At 47.9% G+C, this 26,068-nt stretch overlaps 1 protein-coding gene and 1 pseudogene across 6 annotated transcripts in view; both read right to left on the bottom strand.

The window, feature by feature from the left end:
- Positions 1-830: 830 nt before the first annotated feature.
- The window catches only part of CFAP92 (cilia and flagella associated protein 92 (putative)), a 50,017-nt gene continuing 24,779 nt past the window's right edge, over positions 831-26,068 (bottom strand). For 4 of the 5 annotated variants that reach the window (XM_084766617.1, XM_084766616.1, XM_084766615.1 and 1 more), the window contains 8 exons: positions 20,080-20,264; positions 13,450-14,360; positions 10,717-10,911; positions 6,751-7,048; positions 4,755-4,919; positions 4,283-4,489; positions 4,044-4,200; positions 831-1,130 (listed from right to left, as the gene is read on the bottom strand). In XM_084766617.1, coding sequence (XP_084622743.1) covers positions 898-1,130; positions 4,044-4,200; positions 4,283-4,489; positions 4,755-4,919; positions 6,751-7,048; positions 10,717-10,911; positions 13,450-14,360; positions 20,080-20,264 — 2,351 coding nt within the window. In that variant the 3' untranslated portion in view covers positions 831-897. Of the gene's footprint in view, positions 1,131-4,043; positions 4,201-4,282; positions 4,490-4,754; positions 4,920-6,750; positions 7,049-10,716; positions 10,912-13,449; positions 14,361-20,079; positions 20,265-26,068 lie in introns of those variants that run through there. The other variant, XM_084766619.1, reaches the window with a different exon arrangement.
- LOC311588702 (T-complex protein 1 subunit alpha-like) lies at positions 21,987-24,205 on the bottom strand (annotated as a pseudogene). The gene is made up of 2 exons: positions 23,173-24,205; positions 21,987-22,974 (listed from the first exon to the last, which is right to left on the bottom strand). The product of its transcript is annotated as a T-complex protein 1 subunit alpha-like (transcript).

Below are 26,068 nucleotides of genomic sequence, written 5' to 3'. Positions count from 1 at the left end.
CTCAGCCCTAACACGTAGCTTTAACCCAATGTAAACAAGTCCTGTGGTGTAGCACGGCCCTAGCGCACACCTTTAATCCAAGAGGCGGAGCAAGAAACCAGCTGACAGGAATTAAGTTGAAAGGAGGGACATTGAGAAAGGGGTACTTAAGACAGTAAAGAGGGGGAGGAGGAGCTTTTGGCTTCTTCCATCTGGTACAGGAGCTGAGCAAAAAAGGCTCTTTCCTCTGGGGTGTGAGTTGAGGAAGAAGGTCACCCGGGTGCTTTCTCTGCCTCTCTGAGCTAGTAGGCTTTCACCCCAGCATCTGGCTCTGAGACTTTATTGGTCAAATAAAATGATTGGGATCTTTCTTTAAAATAACAGCTCTCTGCAATAGGGGCCGCTCTAAGGAGCTCTTGTTGCTGAAGGTGGCATTGAGCCCCACTGAGGGCTGGCCGAGGGTATTAGACAAATTTCTAGCTCTTGCTCTTGTTTTGGGAGACCAACTGACACCAGAGTCCCACCACACCAAGGGAAGGGGGTCATTGGTCCCAAGTTGCTGAAGAACAAAGAGTGACTGAGACAGCAAAGGTGTGATTCTGAGAGGGCCACAGAGAGTAGCAGGGGTCCACTCAGCGCATTTGCTCTGATTGTTGTAGAGAAACAGCTCCTGTTGAAGTAACACCCTCCTCCATCTGTGGGGCACGAAAGCCATGCCTTCAATGCTAGCTGCTCCGTTCACAATGGGCTCTGGACTCATCACCATGTGAGCCCCCACATGGTCCCATATTTTAAAAAAAGAAAGAAAGAAAGGGGAAAAAAACAGGCTAGACACACAGAATAGCTTGCTCTTGGAACCAGCATACATTTCCAACAAATTCATGGGTACGGAGCTAAACCCTGTGCCCATACTACACTTTAAGGAAGCCAGCGATTGGGGAAGGAGGCATTCAGGTGGTGTAGTTCCATCGAAGATTCAGGAGAACTGGGACCTGGCTGAGACCGAGTCCTTGGTGCCAGCTGATTGTCATTGAGAGAGAGTGATTCTTGGATTTGCATAGAGAGACTGTTCTGCGAACTGAGTGGCTTCGCTGTGACTTGATTGTGTTGACGCTGTTCAGAAGACTGGATCCTTGCTTTTCGTCTCCTACCTGAGAAAAGACAGGTGGGTGAGTGATGGGCCCCTGAGCCAAGCACACTTACCCATTGCTTGCCCATATGTTCCTCACTCTGCCCAGGGTGCAAATGCAGTCGCTAGCCCCTACTGTGTAGCTAACTCTTCACGTGTCATCCCAGAGCAGCCAATGGGCATCCACCTCATAAAGAGAGAAATGGCCTCACAGATGTTAAACAACTTGATCCTCGAGACAGAGGAAGCTTGGTCAGGGTATTGTGTACCTTTTAAACCAGCTGTTCTGACCTCGGCAACCATGCCTAGTGTTCAGAAGGCTCCTACAGAGCTTGTCAGTGGTCATCCTTTCTGAGCTTGGCTCTGCTGGTTCTGTTGGACAGGATGTTCTAAATGGAAGACTACTTCCAGAAGCTCTTCGCTGTGTGCCAGCTGGACATGTGTAATGGAGATTGCTTCTCACAGGGATGTTTCCGATCTGCCCCCAGAGAGCAGTTGTGCTCCGCACAGCAGGGCCAAAGACCCCAAGTTCATCTCTATAGATGGAAGGCCCCTCTACAGATGGAAGCCTACAGCCTCTGCTGATGTCTGTCCAGGGGAGGTCACTAAGAGATAAGACTGGCCTTTTACTTGCTCCATTAGCCCCTCAACTCCAGCTAACGTGAACTTCCTGTTTTCTGCAGAAGCTACAGGTCTTGCCCCTGGGGAACATTTGTGACCGCCTCTCTATCTGGCATATTCTTCCTCTCCATCGCTCCTGGCCATACCTTGTACCATGTATCCAGGGTCTGCTTGACCTAGCGGCCTGCATTGCTCAGCCCTATTGCCAGGAACACTGGAGAGGGCACCAGGCCCCACTGAGAAGAGAGACACACACAATGTACTGCCACTGTGGAGTCCAGAGAAGATACAACATGGTCTGCAGGGCTCTGACACACCACAAATGGATTCTCCCTCCAGGACCCAATTCCTGATCAGGGTTTCCCCCTCTTTTTTAATTAGATCTTGGAGTTTTGAGGAGAGTGAACTTGGAGGCAGCTTCCTGGGATAAACATTGTGGGGCTGTTGAGAATGCCCTCTTTCAGCCCATGTGTATGATTACAGAGCAGAAAGGTCACCCGTGTTTCCCTCCTTGCAGAGAAGTGTCCTACATGATGGTCTTTTATACGCATACATATGTCTGTGTCTAGATCCAGGCAGAACATTCTGAGGAAGGATGGTGTTCCTGTAGCCTGTTCTGTGCCATAGCAGCATCAGTTAGCCTCTTCCCAACACAGAGAACTCAGCCAGGCGTGCAGTTCACGTCTGTAATCCCAACACTTGGGAGACAGAGGCATGAGGCTCAGGTGTACAAAGCCAGCCTCAGCTATATAGCAAGTTCAAGGTCAGACCAGTCTATGTGAGACCATGACTAAAAATAGGAAAGTAAACTAGAGAGCTTGGAGCCATTTGTAATAGAAGTTTTGGCTTCTTTGTAAACTCAGTTATGTTTTGTAAGTGTGTTTTTGTTTTAATCCCGTGTGTGGGGTTTTAGTTTGGGCTTTAGTATGTCCACAGCTGATAATTGCCTCTTTTGGGATGTGGTCTTTGCTACCTGGTAACAGCCTGCCTCATGGGACATGGAGGGGCGTGGTCTAGGAGGCTAAGGGAAATAAATAGGAGATCCCAGAGAGAGAAGGTGTGGTGTGTGGCGTGTAGCCAGAGACACATAGTGTGGTGGTTTGAATAGACGGAGAGAAACATTTCAAGGTGGAGGCTCAGAGGAGACTGCTTGCTGCGTTTGCTGTTGCTGGAGATTGGCATTGCCCCAAAAGAACCCATCGACCCTAAGCAGCCTGGAGAAGTAGAAGGGTCTGTGCCCCCTCTCCCCTCTAACCTTCTTTCTCATCCCCAGGATTAAGGGCTTTCTCCTTCCTTAAGAAGCCACAGCCAGCTTTGGCCTGAGGCTGCAATTATGGAGATTACATATTCTGAACAGAGCATGGACTTGCTGCTGAATGCTCTGTGAGGCTAGAAGGTACCAGAGTGGAAACTTGAGGCTCATGCCATCATTTCTAAGGCTCATAAGGAATTGAGGCGTGCCCAGCCATTTCTGCTAGATCACACAATCAGAAGTAGCTATGAAGCTGTGTCCATATTACCCATAGAAATTAAAGACAAAATGCACTTACAACATATGTCAGGACCACTTATCAACAAAAGAGTATAAAATATCAAAATGTGCGCCTATGGTCTTCACATTCTAGGCCTGTTACTCTTCTAAGCCAGCTTGGGAAATGCCCTTAGAACCCCTCTGCTGAGAGCTTCTAGGCCCCTTTTTCTCACTAGGTGAAGCGAGGTCCTAGAGCCAAGTGGTGGTACTCTGTCCGTGGCCCTAACGCTCACAGCAGGAGCTCTCCCGGCAGTGCCTCTCAGTCACAGGGAAATGGCACCAGCTTGAACTGCAGTCATGTATGCTACTTAATCCCGCATAAGGCTGTTGACGCTTGTTTTTAAACCTTATTTTATTTGGGGTACTGACACCTCTACCTCCCTTCCACCGATCCCCTTAACCCTGGGTATGAGAAGAAGGTTAGTAAAGAGAGGGGGCGCAGACCCCTTTACTTCTCCCGGCTGTTTAGGGTCAGTTGGGTTCTTTCGAGGCAACACCAATCTCCATCAACAGCAAACGCAGCAAACGGTCTCCTCCAAATCACTGCATTGTGAAACATTTCTCTCCATCCGCCAGGACCCCACACTCAAACCTACAGCCCAGGTATCCTGAGTTCCACATTTGCGTCTAACTCTACCAGACCCATGCTGAGTCCTGGCTTCCTAAGCCAGAAAATACAACTATGAGTGCCGAACCAGCAGATGGCGCTAAGGATGCCAAGTGGGCCAGAGCTCTGCCTGCCAGCAGTACCGGGAAGTTCAGCTCAGAGAGGTACTATCTTACCAGCTGCAGGCTTCCGAGCTGGAAGAGGAGGCAACTCAAAGTAAAGCGGCGGCTTCTTGTACAGCTCGAAGTCCAGACGGCGCTGGCTCCAGCTCCACCTTTCCCGGTCCAACACGGGCTTCAGCACATTAGTAAACAGAGCGTTTTCTTGCCACTCCTAAAGGAGGGGAGCAAGTAAGTGAGGTGGAAAGACATCCCCAAGGACCCTCCCACTTGAGGCCCTGCTCCTCCCTGAAGACCTCAGTTTTCTCTCTGATGGGTGGCAGTCTAAGATCCCGCTGGTGGCTTCCAATGGCACTCTGAAGACCCCACACTTGGAACCCACCGACTGTGAGCCAGGCCTCGTGGGACTTCTTCTGAGCTTTCTTCTCCTCTTCCTTTGGGTCCTGGGGATCCACCATCGCTGAGAGGTAATTCTGGGAATATGTGAATCTCTTCCATGGCTCCTAGAAGTGAAGAGACAAACTTCCACTCAGAGCAGCGTTATGTCGGGCTCGATGGCCATCAGGCTTCCAAGCAGGTGACAGAAACATCTGGGGACATGAGTGCCACAGGGGCCTGACACTACAATGCGCTCAAATTAAGTAAAAACGCTTAAGGCAGCCCTGTGAGGGTCATGCCATTGTCTCCGCTGACAGAGGAATTCATTGTCTACGTGTAATGGGTGCTAAAAGCCTAAGCCAAGAATTTCCTGTTAGTCTTGTCTCTCACCTTGCCCATCTCTTTAAACATCTCTTTCTTAGCAAGCTCTGCGGAATTCAGGGTCTGGATACTGTAGTTGTGGACGGCTTTGTTCTCGGGAATGGCGATCCGAATTGTCTTCACCATTGGCTTTGGAGACTTCTTGGTGAACTGGTAGGCTTCTGTAATGTTTTTCTGAAGAGAGAGATAGCAGCTGTTACCCATACCAGGCCCTTCTGCGTGGACAGTAGATGTTCTCTGGCACAGAAACACAGCCCTTGAGCACCAGTGGGCTTCGCCATCACACAGGCATGACAGAAGGCCATCTGGTCCAACATGCCACTGTCCATTGGGAAACTTGCCAATGTCACTGACTACATCACACACCAAGCTACTGTTCCTCCATCCACCTAGTGGTAAAGATGAAAACTGACAGTTCCGATGGTCAGAAGTGACGGGCACTTTCATGGGATGGGCAGGAGACACTGTGTCCCAAGGCTGCAGGGACAAACATCATTAACCGAACTGACTTTCAGTGTTGTATTACAGGACATACGGTGTAGCGGAACTGTTGGTGTCTTTAAAAACTCAGCTATATGCCAGGCGGGGCTGGTGCACACCTTTAATCCCAGCACTCATGAGGCAGAGGCAAGACAAGCTCTGTGAGCTCAAGGCCAGCCTGGTCTACAAAGCAAGTCCAGGACAGCCATGGCTACATAGAGAAACCCTGTCTTGAAAAGCCAAACCAAGCCAAACAAACAAACAAAAACAAACCCAAAACAAAACCTCAGTTATGTTATGTAAATATGTTGTTGCTTTAATCCCAGGTATGGGAGGGATATGGTGCTGCTTCAAACTAAAATGCTATCTAAACATGGGCAAAATAATCAAGAAATGTATGGCGAGATATTAGGCTTCATCAGGAAACAGTACAACTGAAAACCTCTGTGGAAAGGTTGGGCGTGGTGGCGCACACCTTTAATCCCAGCATTTGGGAGGCAGAGGCGGGCAGATCCCTGTGAGTTTGAGGCCAGCCTGGTTTACAAAGCGAGTCCAGGACAGCCAGGGCTACACTGAGAAACCCTGTCTCGGAAAACCAAAAAGAACAAAAAAACAAACAAACAAACAAACAAAAACTTCTGTGGAAAACTGTTAAACATCAGAAATTAAACATCTCAAAGTCTGACTTGTAACACATAACATGGCTGTGCAATATGGGATTTCCCACAGAAGACAAGGCTGTGTTTATTGACTCAGTCCTTTTGGAAAATAACACATGATCTAGACAGTGGAGCCTAGCATTCAGCAATCCTATGTGTATATCTTTTAAAAACAAACAAACAAACAAGCAAAACCACACACACAACTTTATCAGGAAATGTATTGGCATATCGTTAGAGGTCTTTCAAATTGCAAAGAATAAGAAACAATACAAATGGCCACCAATAGGCAGATAACAGTGCAAGCGCAGAAGAAAGGGGGACGGGAAGGTCGAGGGTGAGGAAGGCTTCACGAAGAGAGAGAGATCCGGAGCAGACAGACTCAAGTCACACTTGAGATGTTTGCATTTCCAAGATGTCGGGGCTGGCTTGGGGTAAGGCACGAACCTTGGCCGTCCAGGCCACACGCCTCTCCCATCACCTCACTAGCTTCTCCGTCTTCTCTTTTCCCCCTCTTCGTGGTTTCCCTTCCAGTCCCGGCTACTTCTATGCTGCTTAGACAGCTTATGATACGCATGGCCCTTAGCAGCTTAAGCGAGATGTTATACCCATAACAATTCTTCTAAAATTAAACACTGAGGCTGTGCCCTGTGCCTAAGCTCTCTCCCCCTCACCTTTAAGAAGGACAGCCAAGATAAGTGGGATTGGAAACAAATGCTTTGGCGTCATTCAGCCCTGCCTCCCAAACTGCTGGGCCTGTCCAGCCCAGCATCCTGAACCCAAGGAGCAAGCATCTCTTTTACTGGGTACCAGAAACCCCAGTGGATTCTGGGAGCCCCAGCATGGAGGGAAGAGAGAACACCCACCTGAATAACGCTATCCCTATGGATCTGGTTCTTCAGCAGCATGTTGCTCCGCCACTGCAGATACTTCTCCTGGTGGGTCTGGATCTCCAGTGGGAGGGTAGAGACCCGATGTTGGAATTTTTCATCTTTGGGGGCAAGGTGGGGTGATGCGGCCAACAGCTTCTTATCTGTGAGCTCTTCCTGAGAAATGGGCATCCCAAACTCCAGGCTCAGGTCTTTAACCATAGAGGCGGAAGGCAGCAGGTCTCTCATAATGACCTCCTTCAGCCTGGTGCTGCTGTGGCAGATGTCGTGGATCCTGAAAATGAAGAGCAGCCAGCTGCTCAGCCTCGCGCCTGCGTAACCATCTCACGTCACAGCAGACGTGCGGTGCCGGATCGGGGCTAGTTCAGTTGTCTGGGCAGGACTCCTGACTTATGCCTCTTCCTCCTCTCCTCCAAGCCTGCTAAAGTTAGGGGCTGACCACAATCTGCAACTGAGGTTTTTTTTTTCCTGTGACTCTGGCTTTATCCATGGTCTTCATTGGCCCTACACCCCACTAGGGAGCCCCCCAGCATGTTAGCTAGCCCTCAGCAGGGACATCTCAGAGTCCTCCTGCACCAGAAAGGATGATGCGATCACAGCTCACTCCTGTACAGAGCTCGAGGCCTGAGTGGTAGTCCTACCTCCCGAGCCCCAGGACTTCTTGTTGGTAGCAGTGGACAACACCCAGATGGGCCTGAAGAGGACCCAGGATCTGCACTGACGCTGTCTGGGAACCTCTGTGTGGTACTTGCTGACCTCCCCACCCCCACCCCCCACTGTCTGAAGTGAGATCCGTTTTGCTAAGTCAGTGGACTCTCTTGTACTTGGCCTTTCTGAACCTCTGCTCTCTCAACTGTCTGAAACAAAGAAAAGACACAGTCACTGTGGCTGTAGCAGTAGCTTAGTCACTTCTCTCATTGCTGTTAGCAAATACGTAACAAGAAGCAACTGAAAAGCAGAGCGTTTGGTTTGCAGGGGGATAACACCCGTCATGGCCGGGAAGGCGTGGCTAGCAGGAGCGTAAGGTAGCTGGTCACGCTGCATCCAAGGGGCAGGAAGCAGAAAGAAATGAACTGTGGTACAAGCTTTCTCTCTTGTTATTCAGTCCACGGCCCCAGCCCATGGGGTGGTGCCTTGCACACTCAGGGCAAATCTTCCTTGCTCAGTTAAATATTTCTGGAGATGCCCTCACAAGCACGCTGAAAGATGTTGCCCTGAGGGTTCTCAATACCGTTACACTGACAATCAAAATTAACTGTCATGAGTCCAAGCCCTGTAAACCCGACTGCTAAAAGCATCATTTAGAAATTATAACAATCCACTCCTTGATCCTAAAGTCTTATTTTTATCTCACCATCCAAAATACATTTAGTTCAACTCTAAAAGCCTCCATAGTGTTTAACAGTTTTAGAATTATTAAAAAGTCCAAATTCCAAAGCCTTTTCTGAGACTTGAGGCAACCTCAACTGTGAGTTCCTTATAAACAAACAAGTTCAAGGCCAGCCTGGTCTACAAAGCGAATCCAGGACAGCCAAGGCTACACAGAGAAACCCTGTCTCGAAAAACCAACCAACCAAACAAACAAACAAAAAAACAAGTTACATGACTCAAATATATAATGACACAGAATAATATTGACATTCCAAAAGGATGGCACCACACCAAAGCAAGCCCAAATCCAACAGAAAAAAAAAAACAAAAACAAAAACAAACAAACAAAAACCATCAAATTCTGAAGCTCCGTATCTAGCATCTGAAACTTGTAACAGATTCATCTGGGCTCCAAAGCCTCCGGCAGCACCCGAGCACCTTGGAGTGCCTGGGCAGACCACACTGAGCATCTGTAACTTTTTTAGCCACTATTCTGTGGTCTTGACATCTCCAACATCCCAAGATCTCCACTGAAACCTAGACTTTACCTTTACAGCCTCATGCAGCAGCCTTTCAGGATCTCCTTGCAGCAACTCCAAGCCTGCCACATATTGTCTGGCCCTCAACAATCTTAGTATAAGCCTCCTTGACTCCATTACTCTTGTGTCTTTAATGCCTGCAAATCCAGGACCACGTGGACCGTGCTGCCAAGTTCTCCTGCCAGCTGAAGACGTAGCCTGCCCCACTTGGACTATGATTGCACCGGCCCCTGTTTGTTGACTCTGGTGGGCAAGGCTACCCCAATGTCCTTCAGTGGCATTCTCAGATTAGGATCGTGCCCTTCAAGTGACTTTACATTTCCAAAAGATGAACCTTCCCCAGGTTGGGTCTGGCCTTTGGGTACTTTTCCTGTTGAACACAGGGTTTCCCTCTTAACGGAGCTCATCTTTAACACTTACAGCTGTCTTCTCAGCCACCCTGCCCGCCATTTAAAAGTAGTTCCTTTCTCAGACCAAATAGTGCGTTTTCATCTTTCTGCCCAACTTACTGCTCTTACTGGACGCATGACTCACACATCCATGCATATCACAGCAATAGCCTTGCTTCTCAGTACCTGACTTTTCCCCATTGCTGTGATCAACTCCTGACAAGAGTTAATTTAAGGGAGGAAGAGTGGGTTTGGCTTGCACTTCAAGGGGATAGGGTCCACCATGGCTAGGAGACTGGCCACGTCATGTCCACAGTCAGGAAGCAGAGAATAAAAAAATGCTGGTACTCAACCCACTTTCTCCTCTCTATTCAGTCCCAGACCGCAGCCCATGAGGTGGTCCAGGCCACATTCACGATGTGTTTTCCTTGATCAGGTAACCTATCTGGATACCTTAAGAGACATACCCAGAAGTGTTTCCATGGTGATTTTAGATCTCATTATAGATGGCTGTGAGCCACCATGTGGTTGCTGGGAATTGAGCTCAGTACCTCTGCAAGAGCAGCCAGTGCTCTTAACCTCTGAGCCATCTCTCCAGCTCCGTGGTGATTCTAAATTCCAGCAAGTTGATAATTAAGATCGGCAATCACAAGGCAAATGCCTTTAATCCCAGTACTTAGAAGGCAGGGACAAGAGGATCTCTGTGAGTTCTAAGCCAGCCTGGTCTCCATAGTGAGTTTTAGGATAGTGAGGTCTACAGAGAACTCCTGTCTCAAATAAATAAATAAATAAATAAATAAATAATAAAAATAAATCAATTAATTATCACAAGCACCTAATACAAAAAGTATTTTCTGATTAGTGGTTCCCTCCAAATATAGATTTCCCCAACTCTATTGCACCATCCGCCAAAATAGACAGCCTAGCTTCGCCTCTAACGCCCAAATGTGTGAGAAGTGAAAGCCTTCTCTGCCCTGAGCTCATGTTCCGTCATGTCTCTTCCTCCTGAACTTGTACTCCCTGACTCTTTACTGCCCCTTCTGCTTCCCTAACTCTGTAGCACCAGCTGAGCTCAGAGGTTCTTAAAAAGGAGGAAGGTAGGACTCACAGCCTACCCCCTGCCTAGGAGAAGCTGTAAGGGTAAATGGCCTGGCCGACTGCCTATACAGCACCGCTCCCCCACCCTGCTGCCAAGGTCTGCAGAGGGATGGCGAGGCCCTCGGGATCCCAGGAACAAGGCAAGGCTGATAGGCAGGCCATAGCAAAAGGGACACGTACTGCAAGACCTGGCTCTTTAGCCACAGGCCTTCTCGGCAATAGAGGGGGAGTGTGGGATGGGCTCAGGGTAGAAGCAAAGGAAAGGCCGTGGCTGATGTTGCGGTCCTTGTCCTCAGTTCTCACTAGAAATTATGCTTTGCTGCTTTCCTCCTCGGGTCCTTCTAGAACATTCCCCCACTGGAGCAGACTAAGCCGAGTTGCTCAGTCAGGTGTCTAGTCCTCTTTCAGCTAACACGTTTTGATACGTTTCAGGAGAAGCTGCATCAGATTCTCCTGGAACATGCAGGACATTCTTGTCTGCTGACCCTGTTGCCCACACGGCCTCCAGACAGTGGCATGTCCCTCCTTGTCCCGTCCACACTCACCTGGTCAGCGCTTGGAAGGCCATGCGTGGCACAGCCCCGCGGATATAGAGCGCTGGGTACCGCAGGAGCATCGACACAGGCCTGAACAAATGTACATGGTACAGGATGGTCTCCAGGTCGGCATACAGGCGGTTGCGGAAGAGCATCCTAGAGTCATACAGCACCTTGCAGGCTTCACGATTGGAGTTAGCCACCCTAGGGGTAAGGGGGATTCGTAATGCCCATGGATCCAAAAAATACGTTTTGTTGAACAAAAAGTATTTCTTTTAATGTAGCCCCAAAATGGCTCATTCCCTTTCTTAACTCTTTGCATCTCATTGGAGAAATTTTCCTCTAGTCTGATTTCATGAGCACATTTTCTTAATTGTTAGCTAGAATTTTGATATTTTTGCTTCTCAAAAATAGATTAAAAAAATATGAGCCTGGTGGTTCACATCTGCAACCCCAGAACTCAGGAAGCTGAGACAGGGGAATTGATGCTTTCTCTCTCTCTCTCTCTCTCTCAAAAAAAAAAGGATTTTTTTTTAAATCCCAGCACTCAGGAGGCAGAGGCAGGTGCATCCCTGTGAGCTCGAGGCCAGCCTGGTCTACAATGTGAGTCTAGGACAGCCAAGGCTACCCAGAGAAACCCTGTCTCAAAAAACAAAAACAAACAAAAAGACCAGACCATTGTAGTCTAACTAGTTGTGCTTTATCAATCGATAAAGCGTTGGGGTTATAGGGCTGGAGAGATGGCTCAGCTGTTAAGACCACTGGCTGCTCTTCCAGAGGTCCTGAGTTCAATTCCCAGCAGCCACATGGTGGCCCATAACCATCTATAATGTGATCTGATGCCCTCTTCTGGCCTGCATGGGTACATGCAGATAGAGTACTCATTACATTCAATAAATAAATCTTAAAAAAAAAAAAACATTTGGGTTATAAAGATGTTGCCACTGGGGAGGCCAGGTGCTGAGTACAAGGAAGCTACTATGTTTGCAAGGTTGAGTCCCTAAGTATTTCCACAGTTTAAAAAGAAGTTCTTGGCCTGGAGAGATAGCTCAGAGGTCCTGAGTTCTTTTCCCAGCAACTACATGGTGGCTCACAGCCATCTATAATGTGATCTGATGCCCTCTTCTGGCCTGCAGGTGTACATGCAGACAGAGCACTGTATATATAATAAATAAATAAATCTTTAAAGAAGAAGAAGAGGAGGAGGAGGAGGGAGGGGAGGAGGGGGAGGAGGAGGTTGTTCTTTAGTCGGCTTGCAGCTGATTTTCATGAAGAGTGTGAACGAGCACGTTGGGAAGCCCTGCGTACATCAGGAATGGCGAGATGCTCCCTCCAACTGACAGATGCCCAAGTCTGGACATCACACGTAATAGAGAAAGATGAAATGCCTTCTGCCAGTGAACAACAAGACGAGGCTGTCCACGCTCACCGTCCACAGAAAACAGCTGCAAACCCTGCCCAGCTCACCCGGAAACAAAAGCATGCAGACTGAAAGAGGAGAGGTCACCCCACTTTACACGGTGGCCTATGTAGAAAACACCAAAGAATTTACCAAAACAAAGGAAAGCAACTCGTTCACCCAACAAGTTGGTCTATGGCCTTATGAAAAGTCAGCTATGCTTCTGCAAACCATCAAAGAATGCTTGGCAACTGAAATTTGATCGTATTTTCAAAATAATAAAAGTACAGAATGGAACAAATTTGTGATTGCTGTAAATTCAGGACAGTTAAGGAGGGTGGGCTTGGTTACTCTGGCAGCAGGAGGAAAATCTTTGAGGTGACATAAATAATTCTGATTCTTAATTACAGTGGCTGCATAATTCATATGTGACAGTCTTCACACACAGCTTGCCCACATGGCACTGTCAGAAGCGTGGGTTATATGTCACATCAGAAGGGAGCTTGTAAGGGGTAACAGGGACCTCTCGGTCATATTTTTTGAGTGTCTTGTTAGTGTATAATTATCTCAAAACAAACGTTTAAAAGCTGCACAGAGGCTGTAGAGATGGCTCCGTGGTTCAGAGCACATATTGATCTCGCAGAGGACCAGGGTTTGGTTCCCAGTGCCCACATGATGACTCACAGCCACCTGGAAACTTCTGGCCTCTTGCTCTTAGCACATGAGGTCTGGGGCCCTGAAATGTGCCCTCCCACTAAAGGAGGCGCTTACCCCTTAAGCAAGTTCGACCTAACGCGCACACGGAGCCCTCTCTTGCTACCATGTTCTGAGTCACCCTAAACTTGTTTCAATTAGAAATGTTTATGCATGCTGCTGCTGCTGCTGAGGGTGGTGGTGATGATGAGGGTGCACCATGGTGTGGCATTGCGTGATGATGATGATGATGGTGATGATGATGATGATGATGATGATGGTGCACCATGGCGTGGCATATGCATGGAGGTCAGAAGATGCATCATGATGATGATGATGATGATGGTGGTGGTGGTGGTGCCATGGCGTGGCATATGCATGGAGGTCAGATGATAACTTTGCAGAGTCAACTCTTTCCATTCACTATTATGTGAGTTCTGTGGATTTAACTTGGGAAACCATGGTACCACGGAAAGCACCTGTAGCTACGGCACCATCTCACCCAATCCTAAATTTCCCCTTCCTGCTAAGACAGCCAGGCCTGCCTGCTGTCAGTGTCTAGTGGACACCTGAACCCGGCCCTGGCTTTTGAGAGGCCTGCTCCATTTGGCCCTGTATCCCAAGTGCCGCGGCTGGCGGAGTCTACCTACCTGCTCTGGTAACTCTCCCACAGCCGCCTCAAGCCATGGTCCGCCAAGCCTTCCAGAACGATAAGGTGGATCTTCCCATCCAGGAGGTGGAAGCCGGTGAGCACATCCAAGTTCTGGTGTTCTTGCATCTTCACGCGCACTCTGAAGGCCGACAGGACCTGCTGGATGTTCTCAAGGGGATAACTGTCCAGATCCAGGGCTTTGGCGTTGATCTCGGTGATGTCCTGCAGCAGGCTCTGTAGGAGGGGCGGCTTCTTGGCGTGGAACACAAAAATGATGCGACCGAACTGGGTACCCGTGAGGTCGAGCTCGAGCTCAGGCACTGCGTACCAAGTACTCAGGGGCACTGCGATGTCCACTCGGAGCTTAAGCAGAGAGTTGGCCTCTAGGTAGTTAGCTATAGGCAATGGGATGTGCTGGAGGACATCTGCGGGGGCCCAGAAGCCTACAGTCCTCCTGTTCCTGATATCCTGGCCCTGGTTGGCAGACTTTGGCTCGCAGTTGTGGATGGGGACAATCAGGTTCAAGTACTTATAGCCAAGGAGGAGGTCAGCAAAACTGACCCGGGCAACCCCATACGGGTCCCATATCTTGTTCTGGGACTCAAAGGGGTTATTCTCTGTGTCTTTGGGAGAGATGAAAGGTTGAACGTTGAAGTACGAATCTATGGAGTCTTCTCCAAACAAGGCAGGCTTCCGGGAATACTCCTCCAACTTCCGGTCCCTGTCATGGACTTCAACCACCATGGGGGGCCCCTCCAGGTACTCCCTCAGGTCACCGGGGTGCATGGCCCCAAGGAAGATGACATTGACATCCTGGAAAAACACATGAGTCCCATGGGGCTCTCTCTTGGTCTCGTGAACCGGAGTCCTGTGGAACTGGTATCTGCAGTACACAGGGCTGCACAGCCTCTATGAGAGAACAGGGACAGCAGGTCACACTCTGCCTGTGTGCCCAGCATAGCACACTCACTGCCCAAAGCCCCAAAGCCCCAAAGCCTGAGTTTCCACTTTCATCAGGCATGCCAAGGAAGTCCACGCTGTGAGGTCAGCGTAGGCCCACAGTCAGGGTAAAGAAAAGCAGATTTTAGCAAGGGTGATCCTATTGGGGTGTGACTAAATGATAGAACAAGCTGCTGTGGTCAAGCAGACTTAGGAGTGGCTTTGGTAATGCTGAGGTTCCTGCTCCCCTCACTCCGTGACCCCCTCATCCCCAATTCCCCCACCCTCCTACCTCCCACCCCCATACCCACCCCCCACCCCCCACCCCCCGGTGCAAAGATGTCCAGTTTCTGGCCTGAGAGAACACGAACAAAGCAAAGGCTAAACCTAAAGAAAAGTGCGAAGAGGTGCCTGGATCCTACCTTTCACTCCTTTGGGTTTTGTTTCCTCTATGCTGAGAGTCAAAGCCAGGACATTCTGTGTGCTAGAGCCCCCCCCCCAAAAAGGAGAGCAAATCAAGCCAGAGGAAGCCCACAAGGATAAAGAAAGTGGGAGAGGCATCAGAGGAAAAGATGGAGAGCTGATCAGGTAAGGAGCTGGGTTCAGAAAGCTGCATAGCAAGAGTGCAGAGGCAAAGGGCATGCGAAGCCTGTGCCTTCTCCAGAACTCCAGCTCAGCGCTAGGTACTTGGAAGACCTAAAAGACCCCACAGAAAAAAACCAGAGGCCCTATTCAGATCCAGCTAATGGACAGCACCACGTTCTCCACAGTTGTGTAGAGAGCGGGGACTGACTCTGACATGAACTCTGGTGCCCCCTATTTGACCAGGTCCCCTTGGTGGGGAGGCCTGGTGGCACTCTGAGGAAGGGAAAGCAGGCTACCAGGATGAGACCTGATAGGCTGTGATCATATGGTGTGGGAGAGGTCCCCTTCTGTCACAGACCTGGGGGAGGGGAATAAGGTGAAAGAGAGAGGGGGGTGGGGAACGGGAAGATACAAGTGAGGGGATAACAACTGAGATGTAATCTGAATAAATTACTTAAATAAATAAAAGAAAACAATTTTAAAAATTAAAAAAGAAAGAAAGCAAGCAGAGGAGGATAGCTGAAGACAGGAGCATTAGTAAGAGGTCTTGGTAAGGGCTGGATAGGGCCTCTCTGTCTGAGATCTGGTGCTCTAACAGAGGACTACTCTTTCCTGCATGACTCTGCAGCTATAGTCTGGAAGTCTAGGACCCATGGTCCACTCCCATTTCATCCCCACAAGCTCTCTATGCTGTATCGAGACTTTTTCTTCCACAGGCCACAAAGGGGGGGGGGGGGTAGCTTAGAGAAGGATTTACAGAAGTGAGTTAACAGTAAAGCCTCTGCTATGAAAAGCTCCCAAATGGCCATGTGCATGAAGGGGATGGAAAGTTCCAGTCAATGGCTATTCCCTTAGTTTTGAGTCAGCACCTTACTGTGTACTCCAGGCTGGCCCAGAACGCATGATCTTCCTGTGTCCATCTTGAAAGTAGTAGTATTACTAGCCCGTGCCACCAAGCCAACTCCCAATCAACTTCTTTAATTTTAATTATGTGTATGCATGTGTGTCCAAGTGATGCCCATGGAGGTGCGCAGAAGGCTGGGAACCAAACTCAACACATATACAAATACACACACACATACACAAACACAAATACACATACACATAACAAGAGCACAGACGCACAAATACACACACATACACAAACACACACATACATATACACAAGCACACAAAAATATACACACATACACAAACCCAAATATATACACACATAAACAAGAACAGACACACAATTACACACGCAGACACAAAGACAAATCTACATACACATAAATAAGAACACAGACACAAATGCACACACAAATATACACAAAAATACATATATTCATACACACACACAAATATACACACATATATACACAAATACATATACACACAAGTATGCACATGCATATACAAACACATACACAAATACATATGCACATAAACAAACATACACAAATATAAACACATACACAAATACACACACTGATAACTGCTTATTTCTGTCAACTTCTAGCTCAAGGCTATTGCCACTGATAACTGAGCCATTTCTCCAGCCCCACCCCCGACAACTAACTTTTTAAAAAACCGTTTTTAAGAGGCTGGCAAGACGGCTCAGCAGGGGACCTGAGTTCAATCCCCAGCAGCCACATAAAGGGGGAAGGAAAGAACCAGCTACAGGAAGCTGTTCTCTGACCTCCACTTATGCACCGTAAGGTGTGCATAGCCTCCCACTGCAATCACACGCTAATAATAAGTAAGAAAATGATATGCTTTTATTAGGAAAAAAACAAAAGTGGAGTACTTGAAAAACTTGCCTGAGACCCTGGGTTCCGTCCTTAGCATGAGGAGGAGGGAGAGAAGGAGGAGGGGAGGGAGGGAGAGGGGACAAAGGGAGGGGGAAGGTCAGGGGACAGGGTAGCCTGGTGGTGTCTAGTAGGTACCTGACGGATGGAACAGATGAAACATGCGTGGCAATAGCCTTGAGCTAGAAGTTGACATGAGGAAGGACCCAGGACCCTGGGTTTCAGAGGACACAAAAGTGAGGCAGAGTGGGTGACACAAATGTGGGAAGCTGGAAGCTGGGGGCCTGCAGTCAGCCTTGGGTCAAAGAGTTTACAATCATCATCTGAGCCTTCGCACATCTGCGGTCTAACTCACTGTCCGTGTGTACATCCATTGCAACCAGGGACCACAGACCTGTTTTAGGATAATTATGAGTGGAAGTGATCACAGGTCCCCTGCGGGAATTAGAAACTCTCTCTGAAGGAATTACTTTAAGACCTCGAAGAAGTTCCCCCGCCCCCAGGAACACCAGATCACAGTAAGCACCACATATGCCGGCGGCGTCAGAGGGGACACACAAATGTGCCATCAAGTATGACAATGATCAGACAGAAACATAAGCATGTTTGATCATTTAAGTAAATGGAACAGTCTCATTAAAATCTATTATCGTTCTGCTCACTGACAAGGAATAATTTTAATGCGGGTTTTAAAACTGTCATTTGCTTTCAGGCAGGGTATGATAGCATACACGCACACTCACCACAAATTTCTTTGTATCCCACTCAAAAAATTTTAAATATAGAAGACACCAGATTAGGAAAATTTTGAAAAGACTTTTTAGCGAAATAGAAAATAGAGCTGGTCAGGTTACCTGCGTTCGGTTTTTTGTTTTTTGTTTTTTAAGCAACTTAAAATAGGAGGAAGAGGAGGAGGAGGAGGAGGAGGAGGAGGAGGAGGAGGAGGAGAAGAAGAAGAAGAAGAAGAAGAAGAAGAAGAAGAAGAAGAAGAAGAAGAAGAAGAAGAAGAAGAAGAAGAAACATGGAGGTGAGTGCAAAAAGACAACACATGTAGTTAGTTACAAACACCAACTACAAACAGACCTGAAGGGAGGTAAAATAAAAAGATAAGAACAAAGGCCTTTCTTGAGTCAGGGTTTCACTCTGTGGCCCTCGATGGCCTCAAACCTCACAGAGCTCTGCCTGCCTCTGCCTGTAGCGCACTAGGATTGAAGGTGTGCCCCATACCCAGCTGGACAAAGTATTTCAGGAACATGGCAAAACATGACTCCTTAGACAGAAGAGATGAGCTCCCGGGCCGTGAAAAGACATTGCGCTAGTTGAGAGAGGTCAGTCTTAACTGAGAAGGAACCTGCATCAGAGTGCCTGTAGGCAAGTCTACAGTGAATTTCCCTGATTAATGATTAATGTGGGTGAGTCCATCTCAGGGGAGTTGAGGAGCGTAGCTCCTGAGCGGGTGATCTGAGCAAGCCATGAGGAGCAGGGCAGTAAGCATTCCTCCACGGCATCTGCTTCGGTTCCTGACTCCAGTTTTGTTGTTGTTGTTTGTTTGTTTGTTTGTTTGTTTTTCTAGACAGGGTTTCTCTGTGTAGCCTAGACTGTTCTGGACTTGCTTTGTAGACCAGGCTGGCCTCGAACTTACGGAGATCCACCTGCCTCTGTTTCTCTGAGTGCTGGGATTACAAGCCTGGGCCACATGCCTGGCTCCTGCCTCCAGATTTCTGGCCTTGAGTTCCTACCCTGACTTTCCTCAATGAAGGAGTAGAACCTGAGAGCTGTAAGATGAAATAAAGTCTTTCCCACGTTGCTTTTGGCCATGGTGTTTTATCATAGGAAAAAAAAAGTATCTAAGACAGACATGCATATTATTAAATGAGAGAGGGTCCTGAAGGGCTAGGTACTAGATGAGTGTGCAGACACACGGCATTCTGGGAAAGAGAAAATAGTCCTGCGAGTGCTCTGCTCCTGTGTGCTCATCTGCAGAGTAGCAGAGAGGCAATCCTGATGCCTTGTGGTTTCTAATGGCCTCGTGCTAACTCACTTGCCTCCACAAAGACCCCTGTCCAAATAAGCTCACGTTATGGAGGTACTTGGGATTAGGGGTTCAGTGTATTTTTTTTAAAGGGAACCAATTTAATCCAGAATATTCCAAAACTGGCAGAATTTTTATAAATGCAAACCAAAGTGATGATGAGAGACAGACGTGAGGAACTGTCAGAACTATAAAACAGCAGCCGAAAGTGCTTCTTGATGCTGAGGATGCACGCTGCGGCTTTTGTGCGGTGATAGTGCCGCCCATTGACACATGGTAAGGTACCACGTCCTGATTTTGATATTGTGCTATGGGGTCTGTACTGGGGAGAACACGTGACTATACATGGGCCTTCCTGGGAGTCCTGACAACTTCTTGTCAAGTGCTATTTCAAAATAAAAGTATAAATGTATGTGATATATATATATGTATATATGTATATATATATATATATATATATATATATATATATATGAATCTACTCACACTAAGAGACATAATATATTAGCTAATTTTCTGTTGCTGTGAGAAAATATCATGAGTAAGGCAACTTTGGGGAAGAATTACTTATTTGAAATTATAGCTCCAGAGGGGTAGGAACCCATTTAGGGAAGTTTGCCGTGAGGCAGGCATGGCGGCTGAAACAGGAGGCTGGGAGCGTGGATTTAAAACCACACACAGAAAGCAGAGACGGTGAACTGGAAATGGCAGGGAGCCTTTAGACTCTCAAAGCCTGCCTCCATGCGCCCCAACCCCCGCCCCCGCCCGTGACATACTTCCTCTGAGAAGACCACGCATTCAACTGCAGGAAGACTATGAAAGACGGTTGTTCAAATCACCACACACAATAGTTTCAGAAGACAAAAAGAAGACCCTGCAGTCTTTGAGGGAAGCAACAATGCCTTCAAAACACTGAAGCAATGTTTTTTTAACCAAGATGTCTAAACCCAACTGTGCTGGCCAGCTGTTTTCACTTTGGTTGGTTGGTTGGTTGGTTGGGTTGGGTTGGTTTCTTTGGGTTTAGCCAAAACTGACACAAGCTGTTTCGGTGACAGGGAAGCCCACACACCTCTGAACAGGCCGGTGACCTCCATTTGTAGCACACTTAGGGAGTGGTGAACACCCTCGGGGTCCGTGCCTTCTACTCTCAAGAACCTCGTTCTTTCATGTCTCCCTACAGAACCCTAAACGATAAGGTGCGGTGATCGCCCCCCACCCCCACCCCCCGCCCGGGCGGGATAAGGTGGCGCTCTTACTGGGGAAGGCAGGGGTTCCATCTTACCTCCAGGTCATGGATGGACAAAGGGTGGGTCGGAAGGCAGGAGGCACACCTGATCTTTATGGTCAGGGGGTTCAGTTCTTGTTTTTGCTCTTCAGTCATGATGGGACCTTCCATTTTGAGAGTCAGAAAGCAATCTAAAATGTTGGCAGACTTCTCGCTGCCACGGCTGATCACCGTTTGCCAGCCTAGAAAGAAGCATACAGAAGGTTAGCCCCCGTTACCCACGGCAGTCCAGTCAGAGCCCGAGGAGCGCTGATGATAAAGCCGTGACCACACAGGGTGCTTCGGTACAGGAAAATATTCTGCAGGCTACCCCAGGAGGAACATAAGCACCAACACGTCTATAAAACCTTTGATTTACAATGGTGTCCTGGCCTGGTGTGGTGGTGCACGCCTTTAATCCCAGCACTTGGGAGGCAGAGGCAGGCGGATCACTGTGAGTTCGAGGCCAGCCTGGTCTACAAAGTGAGTCCAGGACAGCCAAGGCTACACAGAGAAACTCTGTCTGGAAAAACAAAAACAAAAATAATAAAAAAAATAACAAAAAATAAATACAATGGTGTCCTGCCTGCAAGATGCCCTAGTGCAATGGTGGCACAAATCTTGTAGGAGTCACCAACCAACAGCTGACTTGAAGTAAGGTCCACTCCAGGAGATGGAGCCCATAGCCAATGCTTCTTGGGTAGCCAAGAACCTGAAACTATCTAGATCAGGGATGTGGGATAAAACCAAATGCTAGTGTTCTAGCACTCTCTCACCGGAGACCCAGCAAACATTCTGTGAACTGGGGGCTCAGGCACTACCCCCACCCCTTGAGCTTCTGATGCCCTTCAGCCAACAGGCTAAGGAGGAATAACTGTGTTAGGAGGGGTGACTGGTCTAGATTATTAAGGGGAGATTGGATTGCTTCCCCACAATGGAGGTAAGGAAGATTATGTCTGAAGTGGAGGAGATCCTTTCAGGCAAAGCCAGTGGGGAACTACAACAGCCTAATCCAGGCGGGATGACAAAGGGCACAGATGTGCTTCAGGAGTGAAGGTGTGAGTCACTCCTCCAGGAAAAGAATCCAGAGCTGCAGGGTGCTTGCTGCGGGTGGAGGGAACACAGGGCGGGTAGTGCAGGGAGGTGGTTATAAGTACCAGCTGGGGCCACTGACCAGTTGCAGAAATGAGGGTTATATTAGATATGAGTGTTTCTGATGTATCATGGTAAGAATGCATTTGTTCAAATATCTGTTTTCTTTTCCTCAATTTCTTTATCATGCATTGTGACATCAACTAAGAGAATATCAAGGGTTGTTCATACTTAAGTTTGAGGCACTGAAAGAATTCCCCTCAAGGGGCATTGCCACCTATTCTATTCTAAATGTATACTGTTTTGATTTTGTATGAGGGATAGTTATATCATGTTAGGCATAATTATGACCTGGTTAAATATAAACTGTGTTTGCAGTTGTACGTGGTGTTTGCAGCTGTACATGTGATAGTTACATGATGTTATGTGGAATTATGTCTTGGTTAAAGATATACTGTTTTTATTGTACATGGAATAGATAGGTCATGTTAGGCATAATTATGGTCCAGTTATTGTTTTCACCTGGAAATGAAGCATACGGAGATGTGACTGTGTGTCAGGTGGCGAGCGGGGGGCCTGTGGTGACCGTTCTTGACTGTCAGCTTGAGCACATCCAGAATTAACTAAACTCACGTGCCTGGCACAGCTACAAGGGATTTTTTAAATTTTGTTTATTTGGGTTTTGTTGTTTTTCTAGACAGAGTTTCTCTGTGTATCCCTGGCTATACTGGAACAAACTTTGTAGACCAGGCTGGCCTCAAACTCACAGAGATCTGCCTGCCTCTGCCTCCCAAGGGCTGGGATTAAAGGGTGCACCACTATGCCCAAAGATTTTTTTCTTTTCTTTTCTTACTGTCTTTTTTTTTTTTTGACACCTTGCTGTACTTTTTTAAAAATATTTTTTATTTATTTAATTTTTTAATTTATGTGTCTTGGTGTGAGGGTGTCAGATCTTGGAGTTACAGACAGTTGTGAGCTGCCATGTGGGTGCTGGGAATTGAACCCAGGTCCTTTGGAAGAGCAGGCAGTGCTCTTAAGCACTGAGCCATATCTCCAGTCCCCACCTTGCTGTACTTTAATGTGAGACACCCAGGGCTAAGACACTGCACCTGACACTTATAAGTAAAAAGGAAATCCAATCAGTCATCAAGGGCTTCTGAGAGAATGGCATTTTCGTAACTTCCATGTTTATCAACTTTGCTTTCTGGGTGTAATTTTATCAGCTCATGGATTTGAAGAACGGTGATTGCAGCTTCCATTGCAAACTTCCGGCTCTCCACTTTCACTATGGTTGGTTCAAACACCCCTGCTTGCTTGCTTGCTTGCCTCATGATTTTCTCATTGATTAAATCCAGACCAAGCCACTCTAGAATTTTACGTTCTGGGTTCACTCGAGCCTCGTTGTGGACAGCTCTTAACTTGGCAACCAGGTCGGTGGAGTCTTGAGCAGCACTCGCTGCCAGTGTGCGAGGAATAACAGGAAGAGATCTTGCAAATTCTGCCGTACTGGTTGTGTAGTTTTCAAAGTATGTGGACAGGGCAGCTTCCACAGAGCCTCCACCGGGGACCACAGACTTGGACTCCAGAACTCTCAGCATCATATATAGAGCTCCGTCTCACCGCACATGAAACCATTTGCTCCTTGTGTAAGATAACAAATGCAGATGTGCGAGCCTTAATATATTTTTTTTTTTATTAAGATCAGCTTGTCTTCACAAACCACCTCTTCGGCTTGTCTCAACATTGTACATTCAAAAGTTTCTTTGTCTTCCAAATTGGCCAGTATGGACAGGACACTTGTTCCAGAAGCATCAGTCATTTATTTATTTATTTTTTACTTAAAGATTTATTTATTTATTGTGTATGTATAGAATGTTCTGCCTGCATGTACACCTGCGGGCCAGAAGAGGGCATCAGATATTACAGATGGCTGTGAACCTCCATGTGGTTGCTGGGAATTGAACTCAGAACCTCTGGAAGAGCAGACAGTGCCCTTAACCTCTGAGCCATCTCTCCAGCCCCCGAGGTCCCTTTTAAAAACTCTTCTAACAGCCGTGGCACCAGCCTCTTACAAAACACTTCAGACACTTGTCATCAGTCCTACCAGTGGCTAGAATGACATTGGCACCAGTTGTCAGGATCTTCTGGTTTCTCTCTCCTTGGTGATGTCCGATTCTCCTGAGATCCAGTCACACAACTGAGGGCCTAGCCGTTGATCAGCACGCCTCCTATCTGACTTCTCCCGGGGGCTTTCAGAATAGTGACAGAACTGACTGGATAGCAAGGCTGGCCTCTCACATCAGTGTATTTAACAGCAAGCACAGCATCTACTACCGTGTTAGCGAAGAAACCACAATTTATTCCAAGTTCGTCTGTGTTAATAAATAGGTTCTCAGTGATACAATGCACCGTTTCCTTGCAAGCAAGATGAGAGCCATTAGTAACTGCTGTTGGATGAACTTCTGTTTGACTAGTTATTCTGCATTTTTTTTTCCTCAGAAGTTCTGCTGCAGTGGTTACCACTGAGGTAGTTCCATCTCCGACTTCTTTGTCTTGCGGCCCAGCCGGCTCCCATAGAACTTTGGCCGCAAGATGCTCCAGCTCTAGTAACTCCAGGATGGTGGCATCACCGTCGATAATGGCTCCATCACCAATATCACCCACCAACATTTTATCCAAGCCAGCTGGCCCAAGAGAACTTTTAACAGTGCTGGCGATGTAGGCTGCAGCCCTGTCGTTCTGGGAGCAGATCCCCTCCTCAGTGCTGCGGTCCCCAACACGGGACAAAGGACCCTCCATCTTCAGGGAATCAGGACAATCTCACTTACATCACAGACGGCTGAAAGCTCCCCTCCAAGGCTGGACAGCAGCCACCACAGGTGCGGGGACCAGGGCATGGGGAGTGATGGAGCTTGGGGCTGCTGGGTAATATGTCCTGCCCACTTTGCATGCTCCCCAGAATTTTTTATTAATTAAATCATTTAAAGTGGGAAGACCCACTGATCTTTGAGGTGGTGAGATACATAGGCCACAGATTCTACTGGCAGCCTATATAAAGGACACGGAAGAAGGAAGCTCTCTCTCTCCTCTCTCCTGTCTCCATCTCTGTCTCTGTCTCTCTCTCTCTATCTATCTATCTATCTATCTATCTATCTATCATCTACCTACCTACCTCATCCCTCCCTCCAGATCAGGGTGTAGCTCTCAGTTACGGCTCCAGCACCACACCTGCCTGCCACCATGTTCCCTGCCGTGATGATGACAATGGACTAAACCTGTGGAACTGTAAGCAAGTCCCCAATTAAATGCTTTCTTTTTTAAATTTTTTTAATAACTTATTTTATTTGCATTTGTGTTTTGCCTACATGGATGTCTGTGAAGAGGGTGTCAGATCCTCTGGAACTGAAGTTACAGACAGTTGTGAGCCACCACGTGGGTGCTGGGAATTGAACTCGGGTCCTCTGGAAGAGCCATCTCTCCAGCACCCCCGAATGCTTTCTTGTATAAGAGTTGCCTCGGTCTGAATGCATTTTGTATTATGATATGGCAACAAGCCTTGGGAGGGGGCAAGGAATGAAACGTGGTGGTTTGAATAGGAATGGCTCCCATGGGTGCATCTATTTTATTTGAGTGCTTAAATCACCAGGGAGTAGCATTGTTTGCAAAGGATTAGGAGGTGTGGCCTTGCTGGAGAAAGTGTGACACTGCGGATGGGCTTTGAGGTTTTAAAAGCCCAGCCCAGCCCAGTCTCTCCCTCCCTCCCTCCCCTCCCCCCCTCTCCCTCCCTTTCTCTCTCTCTCTCTCTCTCTGTAGCTCTTAGCTACTTCTCCAGCGCCGTGCCTGCCTGCCACTATGCTCCCTGCCATGATAATGAATTAAGCCTCTGAAACTCTTGGTGGGTCCTAGCTAATGTGACTCCATTTTGTCAGCAGGCACCGTCTTGAGCCTGTCCCTAAGTTCGCCTCTGTTGCTGGAAAACCACAAACTGTTCTAGGAAGGAATCACCCTAGGCTAGAACCAATCAAGTACCTACTGTCCCCAGAGGTTATAGATAGATTGCTTAAGCATTCCGAGGTCAAGCTCGACCAATGCCCTAGCACCAACCCAACCTTGCTAAATGTCAACCAATCCTGTAACTGCCAAATGGAAAGTTCCATTCCTTGCTGTAACCACAATAAAAACCCTGCCTAACACGGTTCGGGGATCCTGCTATACTAATCAGCTGCTTCAGTAAAAAAAAATATGGGTGCACAGGTGCCACTCACACAGAGATAACTGGCCCCGTGTGTGGCTTCTACACAGTTAGGTGACTATACAGCCACTGTTCTAGACCTGTATCACTACGGTGGTACCCACCATCCATGTGGGGCCATTGCAACGTTAGTGAGAGTTACAGGCGGTTCCTTCTCCATACTGGCCCCATATAGCTTAGTGCCTATGCGGCTATGAGCTAGCAGACATGGCCTGACCTTCACGACAGTAGGCATGCTGCAGTAGGCAACTAAATTGACACAAAACACCAGTGAAGGCGACTGACATCCACGTAGGTGCCTGGAGCTCACGGGCAGGCATCTCTTTAACTGTGGCCCTTAAACAGGTGTCTGGAGAGACCATGACTGGCCCCTGTGGGGAGCACCCTACCTCCCCTCCCATGCTGTGCATATGAAGCAGCATCCCTACTGGGTGTCAGCAGCATCCTGCTCCCAGTCGTAATGACCAAAAAAAACCACTCCCACCCTTACCAAGCCACCCACCCCCATGAGACACAATTCCCCAGAAAAAAAGCCCTGCTGCTGCGGGAAGGAAGGGGAGGTGAGCTCTTATAAATGCCAGCCCTAAACGGAAATCATTGACCCCTGACCCTTGAGACATTCTCCCGGGGTTGCTGTGTGCTTCACACATGTTAAGTAATCAC

Source organism: Acomys minous (genome assembly GCF_964271855.1).
Source record: "Acomys minous genome assembly, chromosome: 17".
In the NCBI taxonomy this organism is placed as follows: domain Eukaryota; kingdom Metazoa; phylum Chordata; class Mammalia; order Rodentia; family Muridae; genus Acomys; species Acomys minous.
The sequence above is the reverse complement of the archived record's forward strand: the minus strand, read 5'-3'. Positions and strand labels throughout refer to the sequence as shown.